At 57.7% G+C, this 18,299-nt stretch overlaps 1 protein-coding gene across 9 annotated transcripts in view; it reads left to right on the forward strand.

The window, feature by feature from the left end:
• Positions 1-18,299, forward strand: part of KCNAB2 (potassium voltage-gated channel subfamily A regulatory beta subunit 2) — a 96,782-nt gene that overhangs the window by 72,675 nt on the left and 5,808 nt on the right. For all 9 annotated transcript variants that reach the window (XM_032627591.1, XM_032627619.1, XM_032627643.1 and 6 more), the window contains 8 exons: positions 4,796-4,875; positions 7,276-7,320; positions 9,662-9,706; positions 10,518-10,561; positions 11,573-11,659; positions 15,369-15,454; positions 17,209-17,329; positions 17,557-17,651. In XM_032627591.1, the coding sequence (XP_032483482.1) occupies positions 4,796-4,875; positions 7,276-7,320; positions 9,662-9,706; positions 10,518-10,561; positions 11,573-11,659; positions 15,369-15,454; positions 17,209-17,329; positions 17,557-17,651 (603 nt within the window). The remainder of the gene's footprint in view (positions 1-4,795; positions 4,876-7,275; positions 7,321-9,661; positions 9,707-10,517; positions 10,562-11,572; positions 11,660-15,368; positions 15,455-17,208; positions 17,330-17,556; positions 17,652-18,299) is intronic.

Here is an 18,299-nt window from a genome sequence, read left to right on the forward strand (position 1 = left end):
GGTGGAAAACTGCCCCTCGGGCATGTGTTCCCAGCAGCCTGGGCAATAAGAATTCAACAAGAATAGTAGTTAAACTTTCCATTTATCATGGCTTCTCAATCCTCTTTCAACCCAAGGAGGTAGGTGTTTTATTATCATTCTGTGGAAGCAGAGCCTCGAGACTGAGCACACCTGGAGAGGGATGAAGAGGGATCTTACCTGGGCTCTGTGCCTCAGAGCCGACCGCCAGCTCTCAGCTCCGGGGAACCGTGCGGGGGCAGGATGGCCTCCCTGTCCCCGGGGTGGGGGTGACAGGAGGTGGCCACGTGTCATCTGAGGTTCCTTCTGCCTCCAGCCTCTGGGACTCTTGACATTGGAAATAACTGAAAAGTCACCAAATAGAAGCTCCATTACATAATGCAGGATGCACCCACAGAGCAGAAGTCTTTAGAAGTCATGTTTTGATGACCGACAAGGGGACAGAACCATGATGAGAGAGCACGGAAAACAGCAGAGACAGCCGTGTGTATGTCAGAGTTGCCGTGTTGCAGGGAAAAAGCATATAGTCACATAGAAAAACCTGGAAGAGGAATCACACCCAAATCATAGAAGTCCCAAAATCAGAAAATCTGAAAATTCCCAGATTCCCCAGTTCTCTTTCTGTCCATAGTCACCCAGGCACTGTCCTGGGTGTACTTAGGATTGTGTTCACGTCTTTCTTCCTTCCTCCATTCAGCTCATGCCGGCTGAGCACCCGTCGAGCTCCAGGTCCCTGCCCTCGGGCTGCTCTCTGTCTGGAGAGGGGGACAGATCACAGATCATAAGCCCATCTTATCTCCGAAGGTTAAACATACGAGGGAGAGTGCATTCCTTTCCTGTGGCTGTTAAAACAAATTACCACCAGCTGTGTGCTTTAGAACACCAGACGTTTATTCCCCCACGGTTCTCGAGGCCAGATGTCCAAAATCAGTATCACTGGGCTGAAATTAAGGTGTCAGCAGGGCCACGCTTCCGGTGGAGGCTCCAGGGGAGGGTACTTCCTGCCTCTTCCAGTGTCTGGGGGCTGCCTGCAGTCCTCGGCTCGTGGCCGCATCACCCCAGCCTCTGCCTCTGTGGTCACGTCCCTGTCCCCTGTCAGTGTCATATCTCCCACCACCTCCCTCTTGTAAGGACACCTGTGGTGGCATTTAGGGCCCACTTAGCTTATCCAGGAGAATCTCCTTTAATTTAATCAAATCTCCAAAGTCCCTTTTTCTACCTAAGGTAACATTCACAGGTTCCAGAGACCTGATATCTTTGGGGAACCACTGTTTAGTCAACCACAGAGAACAGGAAAACAGAGAAAGAAGGACTGGGGTGTTGGCTCCAGGTTTACACAGGACGATCCAGGAAGGCGGGGGTGAGGGAGTGAGCCACCTGGTGATCCAGAGAAACAGCGTTCCAGCCCAAGGGGACAGGTGTGTGCCCACCTGCGTGAGGCCATGGTGGGAGGGGGTGTCAAGAGATGAGGTCAGAGGTGAGGGAGCAGATCTGGTGGGGACTTTGGCTTTGACCCTTCGTGGCATGGAAGCCACTGGAGGATTCTAGCAAAGAGGAAGGTTGCCCTGACTTAGGTCTTACTAGGCTCAGGCTGGCTGCTGCACTGCGGATGGCCGGTGGAGGTGCTTCTCAGACTGTACCGTGTGCACGAGTCCCCGGAGATCTGCTGGGGCAGATCTGATGAGGCAGGTCTTGGGCGGGGCCTGGGATTCCGCATCTCTGATGCTGATGCTGCTGGTCTGTGGACCACAGTCTGCCTAGCAGGGGTGGCAGGGGCACAGACAGAGGCAGAGAGAGTTATGGGGCTACCGCAAAAACTCAGCCGAGGGGTGCTCCCGTTTGGACCAGATGGGCCCGGTTGGAGGTAGGCAAGAGCGGTCAGATTCCAGATCCGTTTGCAAGCGGGAGCTTATAGGACTGGCTAAAGGTTTTGATCCTGGATTGAGAGAAAGCCGAGTGGAGGGTGGCCAGGTGTTTGACCTGAGCACAGGACGGGCAAGACCACAGGTGCAGCAGGTACAGCAGGCTGCGCTCCTCGGCACACACCAGCCCTACTGCCTGCCACGCCCCCTGCTCCACCTGCCCTCCTCCTGCCTGCCTGACAAACTCCTAACCACCCTTCAAAACCCAGCCCCGTAAACTCTGCCACATTACACCACGGATGAAGCTTGAGGGCATCTAAGTCAGCCAGTCACAGAAGGACAAAGACTGTATGATCCCCCCCATGTGAGGCACTTAGAGGAGCCAGAATCACAGAGAGTGAGAATAGGAGGGTGGGGGCCAGGGGCCGGGGGAGGGGAGGGGGAGTTCGTGTTTGATGGGGACGGAATTCAGTTTGGGACGATGAGAAGGTTCTGGAGATGGATGGTGGGGATGGTTGCACAGCAGTGAGAATCTACTTAATGCCATTGAAGTGTACACTTAAAAATGGTTAGAGGACTTCCCTGGCGGTCCAGCGATCGAGGCTGGGCACTTCCACTGCAGGCGACACGCGTCCCATCCCTGGTTGGGAAACTAAGATGCTGCGTGGCGCAGCAAAAAAAAAAAGTTTAAAATGGTAAATTTTGGGCTTCCCTGGTGGCGCAGTGGTTGAGAGTCCGCCTGCCGATGCAGTGGACGTGGGTTCGTGCCCCGGTCCGGGAAGATCCCACATGCTGTGGAGCGGCTGGGCCCGTGAGTCATGGCCGCTGAGCCTGCGTGTCCGGAGCCTGTGCTCTGCAACGGGAGAGGCCATGACAGTGAGAGGCCCGCGTACCGCAAAAAAAAAAGGTAAATTTTATGTATATTTTACCCTGATTTTTAAAAACAAGTTTTAAAGGAATGAAGAAGATCTCCACGAACTGCTATGGGTCTATTTCCAGGATGTATTGTAAGTGAAAAATGCAAAAGAATACCTACAGTGTGGTACCCTCCCTGTGAGCACGATGGGGACATAAGAAAATATGTGTGTGTCTGAAATATGAAAATAAAAGCCCTGGCCCTGGGTCACCTCGCTCAGAACCCTCCCAGGAGACAGCGTGCACGCCTAAACCATCTGTGTAACCTGCGGGGCCCAGCACACGGTCCTCTCCTGGGCAGAGCTCTGGCGGCCTGGTGGGACACATCCTGGAAAAGTAAGGATGAAAGCAGGTAACCAGGGAAGGAGCCTGGTGTGCCTGCAGCTCTGGAGGCAAAGAAAGGAGGAGGGAGGGAGGGAGGACCCGGAGGAGGACGCAGGGGAGCTCCTGCTACATTGTTACACTTGAGGCAGAGGAAGGAGAGGAGCCAGTCCTCCCTGCAGATGGATCCAGAAAACTCCTCCACCAATGAGCTTTCCTAGTCGGAAGACAGCAGCTGACTGATGGAGGTTAGCTTTGGCCTGCTCATCATCTGAAACCTTTGGGGTTCATTGCCAACGTTTGAAAATCGGAACTTACCCCGCTCCCCGATATCCTGGATTTCTGGCTTCTCTTGAAAAATAAAAGGATTTGGTCACGCCTGGCAGTGTTTGAGCCCCCTTCCACCCCACTAAACCCTCACCAGGCACCAGCCTCCCTCTCCTTACCTGCCTGGCCGGTGGGGCTTCTGCGTTTGGTACTGGGAGAAGCTCCTAGAAGCTGCACCTAGCTGGCTGGCTTTCTGTCGTGCAGTTTTTGAGGGTTAAGTATTACTCACCGCACCCTGGGCTAGCTACTGGGAGGGAGGCTTGGGGCTCTGAGCTGAGCTTCGAGAACTGGCTGGTGGGGGAGTTTGCATCTGTGATCCCTGCTCGGACGGACGCCTGCACTGCCCAGCGGGCCAGCAGAGTTCATTGCCCACTGCATCTTGGAGGAGGCTGTCGATTGCAGGCAGGCTGCCTCGGATCCTCGCCCCGACTACCCATCAGTTGCGGTTCATCCACCCCGGTCTGCAAGGCACCGGAGAAGCAGGGTCAAGGCCAGAGGGCTAGCTGAGGATCGCAGTTTCTCCATCTGCAAACAGTAATTTCACCCTCCTGCCGTTGCTGGGAAGAATTCAGAGGGATACAGCATCACGGGCACATTCTAGCCATAGCTTTTGAAGAGGATTTATTCTGCCAAGGTTTATCACGCTCCTGTTGTGGGCTGTGTTAGTTTCCCAGGACGGCCGGAGCAAAGACTGGGTGGCATAAAACAACAGAAGTTTATTCTGTCGCAGATCTGGAGGCCGGAAGTCCAAATCAAGGTGTCCGCAGGGCCGCGCTGCCTCCAGGGCTCTGAAGGAGTTCTGTTCCTGTCTCCCAGCTCTGCTGCTGGCTGGCAGTCCTTGGCATTCCTTGGATTGCAGGCTCATTACCTAACCTTTGCCTCTGTCTTCACATGGCGTCTTCCATGTGTGTCTGTATCTATTCTTACAAGGACATCACTCATGTTGGATGTAGGACTCACCCTAAAGCAGTATGACCTCATCTTAACTAATTACATCTGCAAAAACCCCACTGCCAAATAAGGTCACATTCTGAGGTTCTGGGTGGATATGAATTTGGGGGACACGATTCAACTCAGCACAGATGCTAAGCCCTGAGATGACCTAATAGGTGGGGTCCCTGCTCACAAGAAATTCACAGTCCAGAGGCTGTTTCTGCATTCATTCTGTCTTCTTTCTTCTCTATGGGTTTGTGACTGAGCTGCTTCCAGGCCTGTCCTGCGGCGGGGACAGGGCCGCCTGGGCACACGGGGGGTCTTCCCAGGCCACGAGGCTGTGCTCTGGAGCCTCCGGGCCCTCCCCCTGGGCTGGCAAGATGGTGCCGCCTGTGAGAGCCCCGGTTTTCTCGTTTCAGATGGCAGAGCAGCTAATGACCTTGGCCTACGACAATGGCATCAACCTCTTCGATACCGCAGAAGTCTACGCGGCGGGCAAGTACGTGCCTTTTTTCACGGGAAGAAGCGATGCAGGCCAACCACAGCTTCCCTGGGAAGAGCCGGAGCTTCTGTTGCTCCAGGGGCTCTTACTCCCCACAGGGTTTGCACCTCCCACTCTGCCTGCTTTTCTAAACTGTAAACGGCTGGGGAGGTGGTGTTTTCACGGGGCCAGAATCACAGAGCATTTGGCCACTTGCTAAACTCCCGTGTGTTCAAGCAGCAAGATGACCACATCCCTTCTGGTGCCAAAGATGCTGCGTTGGGGGAGAGCCGTGATTAAGCTGTAGTCCGGGGGGCTCTCCTGCCGCGCCCGCAAAGTGCAGGCAGCCCCACATGCCTGATATTTTCACATCTTAATGGTGCAATTAGGGCTGCAGGGAATGCAGGGCGTCTCAGGAGCTGGGGAGAGCAGGGTCTGCTGAGGGGAGCGCAGCAGGGAGCTGCTCTTCCCATCTTGGCAGTGAATTTTCCTACTCAATTATGTAAAAGCCCTCTTCAGCCAAGGCTGCTGGCTTCAGTTTTAAAGACTGGCTGTAATCAAATCATCCACTCTCCTGCATCGGGTTTCCAAAAGTCAGCTTTTGTTTGTGAAATCATTTGTTGGCTCTCTCTTTGTCCTCCCTCTGGCCCCCTGCTGCCTGGGGCAAGCCAAGTTCCCATCAGCTGGGCTGCTCAGCCTGGCCCACCGCCCGTGCACTGTAGCCGCAGGGCCAGCACCTGCCTCGCAGGCTCCGGGTTATTACCTCTCGATGGGGCCTAGGGTACCGAGAATCAGGACCCCAGCTGGGACTTTGCTCAAGTCCTGCTCTGATGATCTGACAGCCCCGAGGGCCTCCACTGGGACCCCCAAATCTCCTCCAGACCCTGTCAGCAGCCCTCTGTCCTCCTGATGCCACAGCTCCCTCCCCACCCCTCCAAACCGGCAGCTGCTTTCCATCAGAGCGAAATGCTTTCCAGACAGATGAGCTAAGCCGAAGGGTCAGAGGTAGAAAAGCCCAATGCAGATGCCAAGCCCAGAGGCGTCCCCCCCACCCCGAGCACCCCAGCCTGTTCCCTGGCCCTGCGCCTGCCTCCGTTTTGCTGCCCAGGAGAGCGTGAGGAAGGCAACTCCAGATGGCCCTGTGTCCAGGCCCAGCACCCCCCTTTCACGGCAGCCACACTGTCTGCGTCACTGTCTTCACTTCCCCCAGCTTAACTGGACAGCCGGGGCTGGCGTGCTGGGGCCAGCACGCTGAGTCCCTCTTGCTAACCAGAGTGCCAAGCGTCTGTCTTACTGAGTGCCCCTGCTTCTCATGCTTTGGGCACTTCCCGGAGAGCTGCAGGATTTCTGTGCCCCCACTGGGCAGAGGCTTACCAAATTCATGGCCAGGAGAATTCACAGCCGAAAGCAACAGGCTTCGGGTGAGTCATTGCCTACAGCTCCTGTAGCCCCAGGACCATTGCCTGCTCCCCTGTCTTCCTCCTTTCCTGATCTTTTGTGCCACCACTGAGGGACCCAGGAATAAAAGGAAGAGACCCAGGGCTGAGTGACTTTCTGTGCATCTTGACCGCAAATGAAGAGCATTCAGAGTGTATGCTAAGCAGCTCACAAATTAGAACCCGTTATTTCTGAGTGGATGACTCAGGCGCTGTTATAATTGGAATGTAGCGCTGGGTATGGATGGTTCTCCGTCTGTCGTTTTCTGCTCAGAAACATTTCGCCACGAGCAGAAAGTTCTTAAAAGTTAATCCAGCGCTGCAGTGCCAAGCGAGGCTGGAATGGTCCACGCATGACCCTGGCTGGCCTGAGTTTGGTGCAGGGTCCGGAGGGAGGCCAAGCGCAACAGAGAGCGGTCAGCATGGCATCTGTCTCTCTATTGTTCAGAAGCAAGAAACAAGAGGGATACACACACACACACACACACACACACACACACACACACACGCACGCACTTGGCTGGAAATTCAGCCCTGAGTACATGTTGATTGTCTCTGCAAACAGAGGATGCCCTTGGTGAATAAGTTACCTTTTAAAAAATATACGTGTCTAGGAACTTCACTCATGTAGCATGGCCGAGCGTTTTCCCCGGTGAATTTCCAACGGGCCAGGGCCACAGTCTGCTGCTGGTCTTGCCAAGCAGGACATTGCTCCTTCCTTCTCCGCAGGAGCCGGAGCTGCCATCGCTGGGTCAAGTGGCACACGCCCACGGCCACCTCCACGAGGAGTAACCCAGCTGCTCCCAGGCACTCTCCTTGCTCTGGAATGAGCTTGCCGAGCCAAAGGGCATTAACAGCCCGGCTCCCCGGCCCCAGTGGCATTTTCACAGAGGGGATCCTGTGGCTGATTGTCAAGGTGGGGCGAGGTTTGGTGTTTCTGTTACGCTGTAATGAAGTCCCCATGTCTCGGTCTTCTTGGCAGGGCTGAAGTGGTGTTAGGAAACATCATCAAGAAGAAGGGATGGAGGTAATTACTCTGCTCTGTGCTCCATCCCCAGGGCGCACGCGCACAGGGAAGAGGCTGGAGAAGGCTGGTGGGAGGGAAGAGGACCACCCTGGGGTCCTGGGTGGGATGGGCAGGGCCCCCCGGGCAAGGATCCGGTGGCTGTTCCTTCCTGTTTTCCGGTGGAGCACCCAGGGTTGGCCCCATCACCCTTGTGCCACCAGCCCAGCTGTCTAAGGCCTGGCGGTTCCAGAATTTTTCTTTATAGAGAAATAGAGGCAGCCCCATGCGGCCTGCAGGGGGTGCAAGCATTCACACTGTGGGTGGCCACCCCGGGAGCCAGGGCCTGCACCGCGGCGAGGGGGGGAGCTCCCCCCTCCCCCGGAAAGCCGGTCAGGAGCCTTGTGTCTGGTGTCAAGCAGAGTTCCCGCCCACCCTCCTGGAGTCAGGCCAGGCTGAGCGCTTGACTGCATTTTGGGGTCCCTGTGGCCCGTGTGTTTTTATTTTCATCAAAGTCAGAAGCAGTTAGAAGGCTGGGCCTCTCCCCTCCCCTCCCCCCTCCCTCTCCCCTCCCCCTCCCCTCCCCTCCCCTCCCCTCCCCCTCCCCTCCCCTCCCCCTCCCCCCTCCCTCTCCCCTCCCCTCCCCCCTCCCTCCCCCCTCCCCCTCCCCTCCCCCTCCCCTCCCCCTCCCCCTCCCCTCCCCCTCCCCTCCCCTCCCCCTCCCCTCCCCTCCCCCTCCCCTCCCCTCCCCCTCCCCTCCCCCCTCCCCTCCCTCCTCCCTCTCCCCTCCCCCTCCCCTCCCCCCCTCCCCTCCCCTCCCCCTCCCCTCCCCTCCCCCTCCCCTCCCCTCCCCTCCCCTCCCCTCCCCCCTCCCTCTCCCCTCCCCCTCCCCTCCCCTCCCCCTCCCCTCCCCCCCTCCCCTCCCCTCCCCCTCCCCTCCCCTCCCCCTTCCCTCCCCCTCCCCTCCCCTCCCCTCTCCCCTCCCCCTCCCCTCCCCTCCCCTCTCCCCTCCCCCTCCCCTCCCCCTCCCCTCCCCTCCCCCTCCCCTCCCCCTCCCCTCCCCTCCCTCCCCTCCCCTCCCCTCCCCCTCCCCTCCCCCTCCCCTCCCCCCCCTCCCCTCCCCCTCCCCTCCCCTCCCTCCCCTCCCCTCCCCTCCCCCTCCCCTCCCCCTCCCCTCCCCCCCCTCCCCTCCCCTCCCCTCCCCCTCCCCCTCCCACTCCCCTCCCCTCCCCTAGTGCACAAACTCAGAGTCTCCCCCAACCTCTGGGGCCTGGATGAGTGACACCCCTCCTCCTGCCCCACCCATGTTGTTTCTTCTCAGCTCTAATTGATACCAAAATGTATCCCTGCTCACTTTGCAGTTAAAAGGAAACTGCGCCTGTTAGTGAGGGCCCTGATAACATCTTAGTTGAACTCTTGAGGAGATAGATTCCAGTTAGGTCATCCCCCGCCCCCCCCCCCCCCCGCCCCCCGCGGCAGGCCACACTGGCGGCAGTGGAGCTCCTGGCTTTGAGGAGCTGTTTCCTGAGCAGTCCTCCCCCTACACCCCCCAACTAGAGGAAAGCACGACCCCAGGAGACACTGTCACCCTCCTATGGGAATGGTCAAGGTCAAATGTGGCCAGGAGGGGCCATCATGACCCCCGCCCACCTGTCCCTCCAAGGCAAAGTCACAAAGGTGTCAGCGTTGCCTCTTGTGGATTTGCAGCGGGAGACCTGACTCTATACCCTTTCCTCTGGCTTTCAGCCACCGAAGCCCGAACCCCCAGGAACATCACCTGCCTGCCCCTCGGGTCAGCCCCACCCTAGCCTCCCTCTACCTCAGTGTCCCACAGGCCGCTCCCCAAGGCTGCCCCACACACAGCTTTTCTGAAACAGTCTCAGCCAGTAGAGGAAGAACCAGACAGCCTGTTCCCTTGCCTGGCTCCATCCTCTCCAGAGCCCTCCATCCACCCACCAGCCCCTACACTTGACCTCCTTGGAGTCCCCAGGGAGCAGCAGCTGCCTTCTATTCCCTGAGCCGTGTCCTCCCCTCTCCCGAGTGTCCCCCCTCCTCCAGGCTCCATCACACTAGACTCCGTCTCCCTCCAGCCCCCACTGCCCAACCCTAGTTCCATGGTTAGTTGCATCCACAGGTTAGTTTCATCTGTGGGTTGTCTCCTGGCTCAATGGGGAGCCTCAGGCCCCTGGGCTCGGCGCACCCCAAACATCGAATGGCAGAGAGGCGCCCCATTTCACACCCTATGCTCCAGGATGAGAAGGGTTTAGGACCCCTGTGTAAGAGCTAAAGGCAGTGGGGAAGGTGGGGGGAGGGAGGACCCCAAGGAATCATGCCCAGTAACACCCCTCCTTCTCTTGTTCCGCAGACGATCCAGCCTCGTCATCACCACCAAGATCTTCTGGGGAGGAAAGTAGGTACAACGGGCAGACCATGCCCCTGGCCGGGGGCCAGGTCTGCAGACACCCCTGATTTAGGAGGCCCCTGGGGTTGGGGAGGGGGTAGTTATCCTGGGGAAACAGAGGCTGCACGGGGTCTGTCCTGGACCTCAGGAACCTCCTGGAGGACAGCACGTGGGCAGCACAGTTTCCTGTCTCCCGGTGCCGGAAGCAGGGGGTGGGCTGGTGTTTGTGCAGCCATCTGCCCTGGCTCGTGCCATCCCTATTGAGGGACGTCACGTTCCAGAAAAGCAGCTTTGTCTGAGTTGCCTTGTACTCGAACCTTGTTTCATTTTTATTTTTACTTTTGTGGGTTGGTTTGTTTCTGATTACAAAGGTAACATCCTAAAAATTTCTGGAAAACACAGAAAATTCATGAACTGTCCTGATCACTCCACCTTCCCTGGGCCACAGACCACTCCTGCCATCCTCCAGGAATCCGGCCCCATATTCTCTCTGGGGCTGGACAAAATGGGCTTCATAGGAATTAGAAATGGGATTCATTTTTAAAAACTCCAAGCCAAAAAAGAAAAAACTCCAAGCCAGACAGAAGGGCAAATTGAAAAGCAGAAGCCTCCATCCCCCGCTGAGCCCCACCTCCCCAGGGTGGCGGGCAGGCAGCCCAGCTCTGCCAGGTCATCTCCACAAGCAAATCCGCATAGCCTCGTGGTTTTAGCCCCAAAGTGGAATCAGACTACAAGTGGCATGAGCTGACCTACTTTTGCGTCATGAACATTTCCCCCCAAACCGCCCGCAATATCACACGTGCTGTCGCCTGCTTTTCAGAGCCGAGACGGAGAGGGGCCTTTCCAGGAAGCACATAATAGAAGGTGAGGGGGGCCCTGGCTCCACACAGCCCCCTAAACCCATGGCATCTTCCCGTGGATGCGAAAGTGAAGAAAGCACAGTGCCCCTCCCCCACCAATGCTACAGGCCTGGAGCCTGGGGACAGCCCGTGCTCTGGTTCACCCAGGCTCACATGGGGTGGGCCCTCCGTGTCGTGAGGGAGGGGACAGGGGTATGGGTGGGCGGGGCCCGTGCTGCCCTGGGGTAGGCAGTGTTGTCCCTGAGAAGACACAAACAGGCCTGGGTTTCAATCTAGGCTAGGCCCTGTGCCCACCGGGTGACCCTGAGCAAGGGACATCACTTCCCCAGGCCTCTGTGGCAGCATCTGTAAAATGGGCATGGTAAGAATGCCCACATCTGGGGTTAGTGGAATTGGGAAGGACGCAGGTGAGGGTGTGTGTCAGACACAGCCTGGGCCTCACCACACGGAGCACTGGGGTGGAGGTGCCAGGATGTCTCACTCATCCTGGTTTGTATTATCTCCGTGCCTCTTCTCCCCACGTTTACTGTCGTCAAAGTAATACAGTCAATCCATTGACAATCAAATGATTAGGAGGCCTTGCTGCCCGCCCCTCCCCGTCCCACAGCCCAGCACTTCCACTCTGCAGCTCTGTTCTGAGCCGCTGTGAAGTACTCATGCGTTTCGGGTCCCACTGGCCTTCGGTGCCATAGATGATCGACGCAGCTGTCCTCCGTGTCAGGTGGCCTGGCTCTCCCAGTTCCACCCGGGCCACTCTAGGAAGGGCCCCCTCCGTGCAGTCACAGGACATTGGGCCTGTGGACTCCACCCCACCCCCTTTGGGGTGTGCCCCCTCTTCTCTCATGGCTGTTCTCCACCTAGGTGGCCCGTGCCCACAGATGCGCCCTGCCGTCCACAGCTCCTGGTGCCAGGGGCCTCGTCCCTTTCATCTATTGCTCCCTGAGACACATACACGCACGAGGGCCCAGGAATATCTGTGAAGATGGTAACAGTCCTTCCCCACTCCTTCCCCCAGGTCTGAAAGCCTCCCTAGAGCGGCTGCAGTTGGAGTACGTGGACGTGGTGTTTGCCAACCGCCCGGACCCCAACACGCCCATGGAAGGTACGTTCTCCCCGGAAGCACTGACTGCCCGGGAGTCACGGTTCCAAAAAGAGCAGAAAGCCCTGCACCCGAGGCTCTGATGGCACCGCCGCAGGGCCCGCTGGGCACCCAGGCCTGGGGGTCTGGAGGGTGGGGCCTTCCCCGCGTGGGGAGGGCTGGGGGGGCGGGCCTGAGCTCAGCCCCTGCTCGACCCCTCACGTGCACCCCAGCGCCTCCGGGCTGAGTCCCATCCTTGCTCTGGGTCCGCGCCCATCCTGGCTTTGAGCTGTGTGCAGTGGTAGCTAAGTCCCAGTATGATGGCTCTGCAAGGGCCGCCTTCTTTTCCGTCCTTTCAATCATGGCCCACATTCTACTGGGAGGGTTTAGGGGACTTCTGCTCTGGGGAATGAACTGTTACTCAGAGGAGAAAAAAAAGACATGCAGTGCTTTGAAAAGCGGTTTTGGTTTCTCAGGCGCTTGTTTATTCTTTGACTCCTGCCATCTCAGCCCCCACTATCTCCTCCAACTTTCTGCTTCGGGCATCTTCTCATTTGTGCTTTGCTGCTTCAGGGACTTGCAAAATTCAGTTATGTTCAAGTTACTTTTTCTTCATTTGTTTGTGTATATACCATGCACCTGTGTGTGTGTATATATACGTGTGTGTGTGTGTGTGTGCACGTGTGTGTGTGGTTGGTTTTTTATCCAAACGAGTATTCTGCGAAAAGTGATTTGAGCCTCCGTCCCCGTGCCCTTTGTCAGACTGTGCCCCTCAGCGTTCCCACAGCTGTGAACTCTGGTCTCTTTCCATCTTTCTTTTATCACCAGGGGATCCATTTAGTTCCTCCAAGTCAAGGACATTCATCATAGAAGGTACACAGTACCCTCGGCCCGACAACTGACCTCTGTGTCTGAGCTGCATTTTATGAGACAGTGCTTTTATTTACACGACTCTCTTCCCCCGCCCCCATGACTAAACTTCTCCATAAAATGCACAAAGGAGAAATAAGTGCCTTATGGGAACACCTTGCAAGTGAAGAAAAGCAAAGCGGCGCAGAGCCGCGCCGTCCCCGGGGTCCACGCTGTCACCTCATTCCTCCCCTACTCCTGCGCATGCATGCCCCTCCTCGCACTGCCTTGCATTGCCATGACCCGTGACCCGCGGGGCCTCCTCTTGACTTGAGGGTTGCTGTGATCCGCACCAGAAACCTTGACCCCAGATGGTCTGGGAGAGGGCTGAGGAGACCAGGTTCCCACAGGAGCAAACGCATCGGGGACCCCAGAACTTTGGCCCCCGGCAGGTTTTATCTTCTCCACGTTTGCTAAGCTCCCACCTCAACCAGAAGTGAGGGCACCAGCAACCAGCTGCCCTGCCCCCAGTGGCGTGCAGTGCTCCAGTCCCCTGGGTGGGCTGGGCCACCTGTCACTCTCACCCCATGCCATGTAGCCAGAGCTCGCCATTGAAATGCAGTTGTTTTCCTCCTTGAAAAATACCTACATGAGCTGGGGAAACTCTGAGCCCCGGGGCAGCCTCTGGCCATGCAGCGGTCCTCTGCCCACCCCTAAGCCAAAGGACCCTGGGACCCCACCCCACCCACGAAGGGCAGGCCTTGTATCCCTGGGAACTGGGCTGTGGTCCACAATGAAAGGGCTCCCGCCTGCCAACTGGCACTGCCACCTGACCCCTCCCATGTATTATTTGAGACGCAGCAGGAGATGCCATGGGTTTTGGCAGCAGCTGGAAGGATTTGGTCCTCCTGCTTCTGTAAAACAGCATTACATATTGAGGCGGACAGCTGTCCCTAATTGTCCCTGTTTCTGGTGTCACTGACACCAAGCTTGGGCAGAAGACCAAGGGCCACGCTCCTGTGTATGGGCTCCACGGCCAGCCTGCCACTGCCCAGGACCCCCTCCCTCCCAGGCCAGCGACAGGCTCGCACAGGCTCCCTGGCCCCCAGGCTCCCGCTGGACTCCCCTCTCTGCACGGAAGGGGCGTTAGAAGAGAGCTGTGCTCAAAGAAGCCAGGCTAGCAAACGGGGGTGTCCTCTGCTTCCCTCTCTCTGGCATGTGGGCCTGAGCCTTGGCTGAAAAGAATTGGGCAGTCACACCGCATGGTCACAGGTCCCCCCAAGAGTGTTTCTAAAGAACCCAAGAAGGACGGCCGGGCTGGGAGCCCAGACGCAGGGTTCGGATGTGGGCAGGTTCCTTCCTGGGACCCTCAACCTTCCAACCAAGGGCTGCTCTTCACATCGAATAGTGTTGGCCGTTAAAGTGGTGGCCCACTGACAGCCCGAGGGGGGCGCTTCCCTGCCAGACCCCCTCCCTGGGATGCACGGGGAAGAGCCCAGTCCCTGACCTTGGAAGGAAGGAGAGGACAGGGCTTGGCCTACAGGCGTGGAAACCGAGGTGTGATTTTTTCAGAGGTCCTCGGCAAGCCCACAGAGACCACCACCCCAGAAGCCCCAGCTACCTTGGCTTTCTACTGAAAGAGGGGACCTCAGCCAAAGGGACACTCAGGGACCCAGGATGGATGGGAAGGGACACCCCAAAACAGAGGTGCCGCTCTCTGCCAGAGAAGGTTCCAGTGGTCCTGGGCCATTCCAAGGTGGAGCTCTCGGAACCAACCTGCATTCTCCTTCCTTCCATCCTTCCTTCCACCCCCACCATCTTCAGGGACCTCAGCTGTCCCATGTCAGTGGCCACTTTGGGAGAGATGGGGACTTTCAAGGGGTATTTGTTTTTAGAAACACTTGTACTTTGACTGAACTTGTGAGGCTGCCTTGGGCAGTCGAACTTGCAAGCATTGTATGGGACCTGAGAGAAATCTGATGGGGTAGCCCCTCATCCCGCAAAGCTAAGAGCCATTTAAAATTTGAGGTCGAGTTCAATTTTAAAAACCACAATATCCCCCTGGGGCCAAAACAGCCTCGGGGGCGACGCTAACTGGCAGATTTTTATTTCCCAAAAAACTTTTTTTGAGTCCAAGGAAGAATCTATCACAGTGTAGATGGGGAGAGGGTCCCTTGCTGGATACTGGGCTGGTGTGAAAGTCGGGGCGTGGTCCACAGGGGGCTTTCCATGTCTACAGCTGGCTCTTCTGGACTCGAGGCGAGCTCCGCTCTGCAGCCCCCAACCCCTGGGACCACCCAGGGCCCCACACCCTGCCCTTTCTCCCGACAGATGTTATTTTTACCTCTCCATTCAATTCTCCAGATCCCAGTGAGAGTCCGGAGTAGCCCCAAGTGGGAGACTAGAAATGGGCAGAAATTATGTTACTTCCTCTTGCCATCTGTCAATCTGATCGTAACCTTAATCCGTTTATCTGGTTCTTCCTGAGCGATCAGGGTCCTCCATTCTTCCCCAGACTAGAGAACACCTCCCGTTCTAGAGTCACATTCTTTGACCTCACCTTTCCTGCATCCCTCTAATCTGCCATAGAAACATCTCAATCCATCCATAACCCATTTTTCAAAGATTCCATAAGACCTCTAACTATTTGGGAACATTGTTTTCAAGACCAGCTTCTTGGACAGAGGCTCACTTTTTTCTGTGGTCCCAGAAAACCCAGGCCGCCCCCAACTCCGGAGCCGGGAAGTACACTGCTTGCAAGCCGTCCCGACAGCACCCTACCCCTCCTCCTGGCGCCCGCCTGTATTTGCAGAATGTCCCCAGGCCAGGCCCCATGCCCCCGGCCGCCCCCCCCCACCTGTGGTTTCCCCTTCTCTCGTGACAGAGACGGTGCGTGCCATGACCCACGTCATTAACCAGGGGATGGCCATGTACTGGGGCACATCGCGCTGGAGCTCCATGGAGATCATGGTACGGTGACCTCTCGGTGTGTGCGTGTCCCCCAGCTGGGCTCCCGGCCCCAGCTCCCTGGATGATGACTCCGGGGCTCTAGCAGGTTCAGTGCCGTTGGTCCCTAATGCACAGATAACTGGGTACTATGGGGAGGGACAGTAGGGTGACATGTGGCAGTGATGTCCGCAGGCCTTGCAGACAGGGGTCTGGGCTTGAATCCCAGCACTGCGTGGCCCCAGACAGATGGCTTCACCTCTCTGAGCCTCAGTTTCCCCACCTGTAGAACAAGACTGCAAGGACAACCTACCCCGTCATGAGGCTGTTGTGAGGATTATCTGAGAGAACAGGTGTGAAGCTCTTAGTGGGGGTCCTGGAGCTCAGCCAGTGCTCAGCAGCGGTGACAGTGCCAGCCACCGTGCTGAGCTCTTGTGGTGTTCCAGGTGCCGTTAGATTTGAGGGTTTCATGTGGACTGACTCCCATTTAATCCTCACAATGCCCTATGAGGTAAGTGCTACTGTTATCCTGTTTTTCAGATGTGGACATTGAGGCACAGAGAGGTTAAGTAACACACCCAAGGTCACACAGCCCATGCCAAGATGGATGCTCAGGCCGTACAGTTCAGAGCCTGGGCTTCCATCTCATAATCCATGATGTTTCCCCCTCACCTGCATTTTCAGGAAGGCATCCCCTTCCTTGTCATTTCCCTCCACGGGAGCCATCAGTAGCTGACGGTGACAGATGTTTCATAATATTTCTGGGGTATCCCAGAAGGGTCGGCAGGGTGGCTTCTCAGAGGCAGGCAGCTGGTTGGTGGGGGGAGGGCAGAGGCCTGGGGACTGCGTCTTCGCAGGACTAGCTCTCAGGCTGGCGCCCTCTCCCCTGCCTCCAGGCCTCCTCCCAACCTCAGCCTTTCCCATGCCCCACCCACCAGAATTTCCCACGTCCCTGCTAGGGGGTTTCTCCTCTAGTGAGCCCCAGATTTCTGGTTCATCCAAAAAAAAAAAAAAAATTAAGCAGGATGTTCATTTCAAGTTACAGACAACTTTAGAAGCCCATGGTATCAATCGGCCTTTGGAGTTTGCGGCATTAATGATCATATGGCATTTTTCTGAAGCTGCCTGGACCCAGCACAGAGCTCACTGAGGTGTCAGGATCTCATCCCCACTTTACAGATGTGAAAGCTGAGTCTCAAGCTAAAGGGGAAAGGGCCTCTAGGGCTGGCAGACGGGCTTCCCCAGGAGCTCACACCCATCCGGTCTGCAGAGTGGAGGCCTTGACCTCCAAGTCCCAGAAATGGGCTGATGCCGGCCACTTTCCCCTCCTGACCTAGTGTTTTCTGCCCCTGCCATCATCCTGGGTCCAGGCCCTAGAGTGACAATCATAATAAAACCAGTAACAGGCAGGCACTGTCCTGAGGGCTGCCAACCCTGTTGGCTCATTTGACCCTCATGACAAATGGGGAAACTGAGGCACAGGGGGGTGAGCCCCTTACCCAAGGACACCTGGCCAGTAAGCGCCAGGACCCAAGCCTCACTACTGAGTTGTGCTTTCCCCCCAAATCCCTTCAGCCTTGGGATCCCACAACCCACTCACTTTTCTCCACTCGTGGAGGGGGTCCTAACAGGCTCCCAGGAAAGCTGAGAGGAGAGGGGAGGGGCAGGAGGGCCAGCCGTTCCTGGGGATGCCTTTGTGTCTTCTCCCTGCTGCCCCGGAGGCCCCTCAGAACCGCTGACCGGCAGGGACCCTCCACGCCCCTCTTTGCTTTTCCCAGGAGGCCTACTCCGTTGCCCGGCAGTTCAACTTGATCCCGCCCATCTGCGAGCAGGCCGAGTACCACATGTTCCAACGCGAAAAAGTGGAAGTGCAGCTTCCCGAGCTCTTCCACAAGATAGGTGGGCTCCCCTGCTCGGCCCCGCCCTCGCGCCTGCCCTCCAGGCCCCGCCCCCGCTCCGCCCCACCCTCTCCCTCGCTCCGCCTCCTCCCCAGCCCTGCCCCAACCCCATCCCAGATCCCCTCGCCCCGCCCCTCGACCCTGCCCTGCCCCGCCCCCTTTCCCCTCGCCCCGCCCCTCCCCTCCTCGGGACCCTGGGTTTGACCTCGTCCGGCTTTCCTCTCCCAGGAGTGGGCGCCATGACCTGGTCCCCTCTGGCCTGTGGTATCGTGTCCGGAAAGTACGACAGTGGCATCCCGCCCTACTCGAGAGCCTCCTTGAAGGTGAAGAAGCGGCCGGGCTGGGGGAGGGGACAGGCAGGACGGGCATTTTGGAGGGGTGGGGCCTTTGGGCTGACACGTTGGTGCTGGGCGGGGCTTCCCTGGGCCACTGTCTGCGGGAAGGTTCGGAGCATGGGAACTTGGAACCCCAGCTGGCCTGACCCCATGTCTAGAAAGGCTGCCCACCTGTGGGACATCTCCCAGGTGAAGAAGCTCCTCACTCCCCCGCCCTCCTGCCCTCCCCCCAGGTTCAGCCCTCACAACCTGCTCTGGATCCGCATGTGCCCCCTGGGATGCCTCCTCCCCCTGTAGACACCCCGCACACTTTCTCTGGCCCATCCTTGAGACCTCTGGGCTGAGAGCTGTGGGGTGTCTTCAGTGTCACTCAGAGATGCCCCCCCGGGACAAGTCCCCCCCGGCCCACATACAGGCGTGCGCACACACGCACACACACACCTCGGAGTGAGGACTCAGGAGGGTCTACAGGCTGCAGGGGTTGGGGGGTCAAGGAGCAGGGAGAGAAAGGCCTGCCCAGGCCGGGGCAGAGCCAGTACTGGAGACCCCAGCCCCAGATTCAAGAGCAGGATGGCCTGCCCCCCACTCCTGCCCAGCCCCCAGCAAGCCTCCCTGGGGGCTCTCTGACTTTGCTGT

The sequence above is a fragment of the Phocoena sinus genome, chromosome 1 (assembly GCF_008692025.1).
Source record: "Phocoena sinus isolate mPhoSin1 chromosome 1, mPhoSin1.pri, whole genome shotgun sequence".
Classification (NCBI taxonomy): Eukaryota; Metazoa; Chordata; class Mammalia; order Artiodactyla; family Phocoenidae; genus Phocoena; species Phocoena sinus.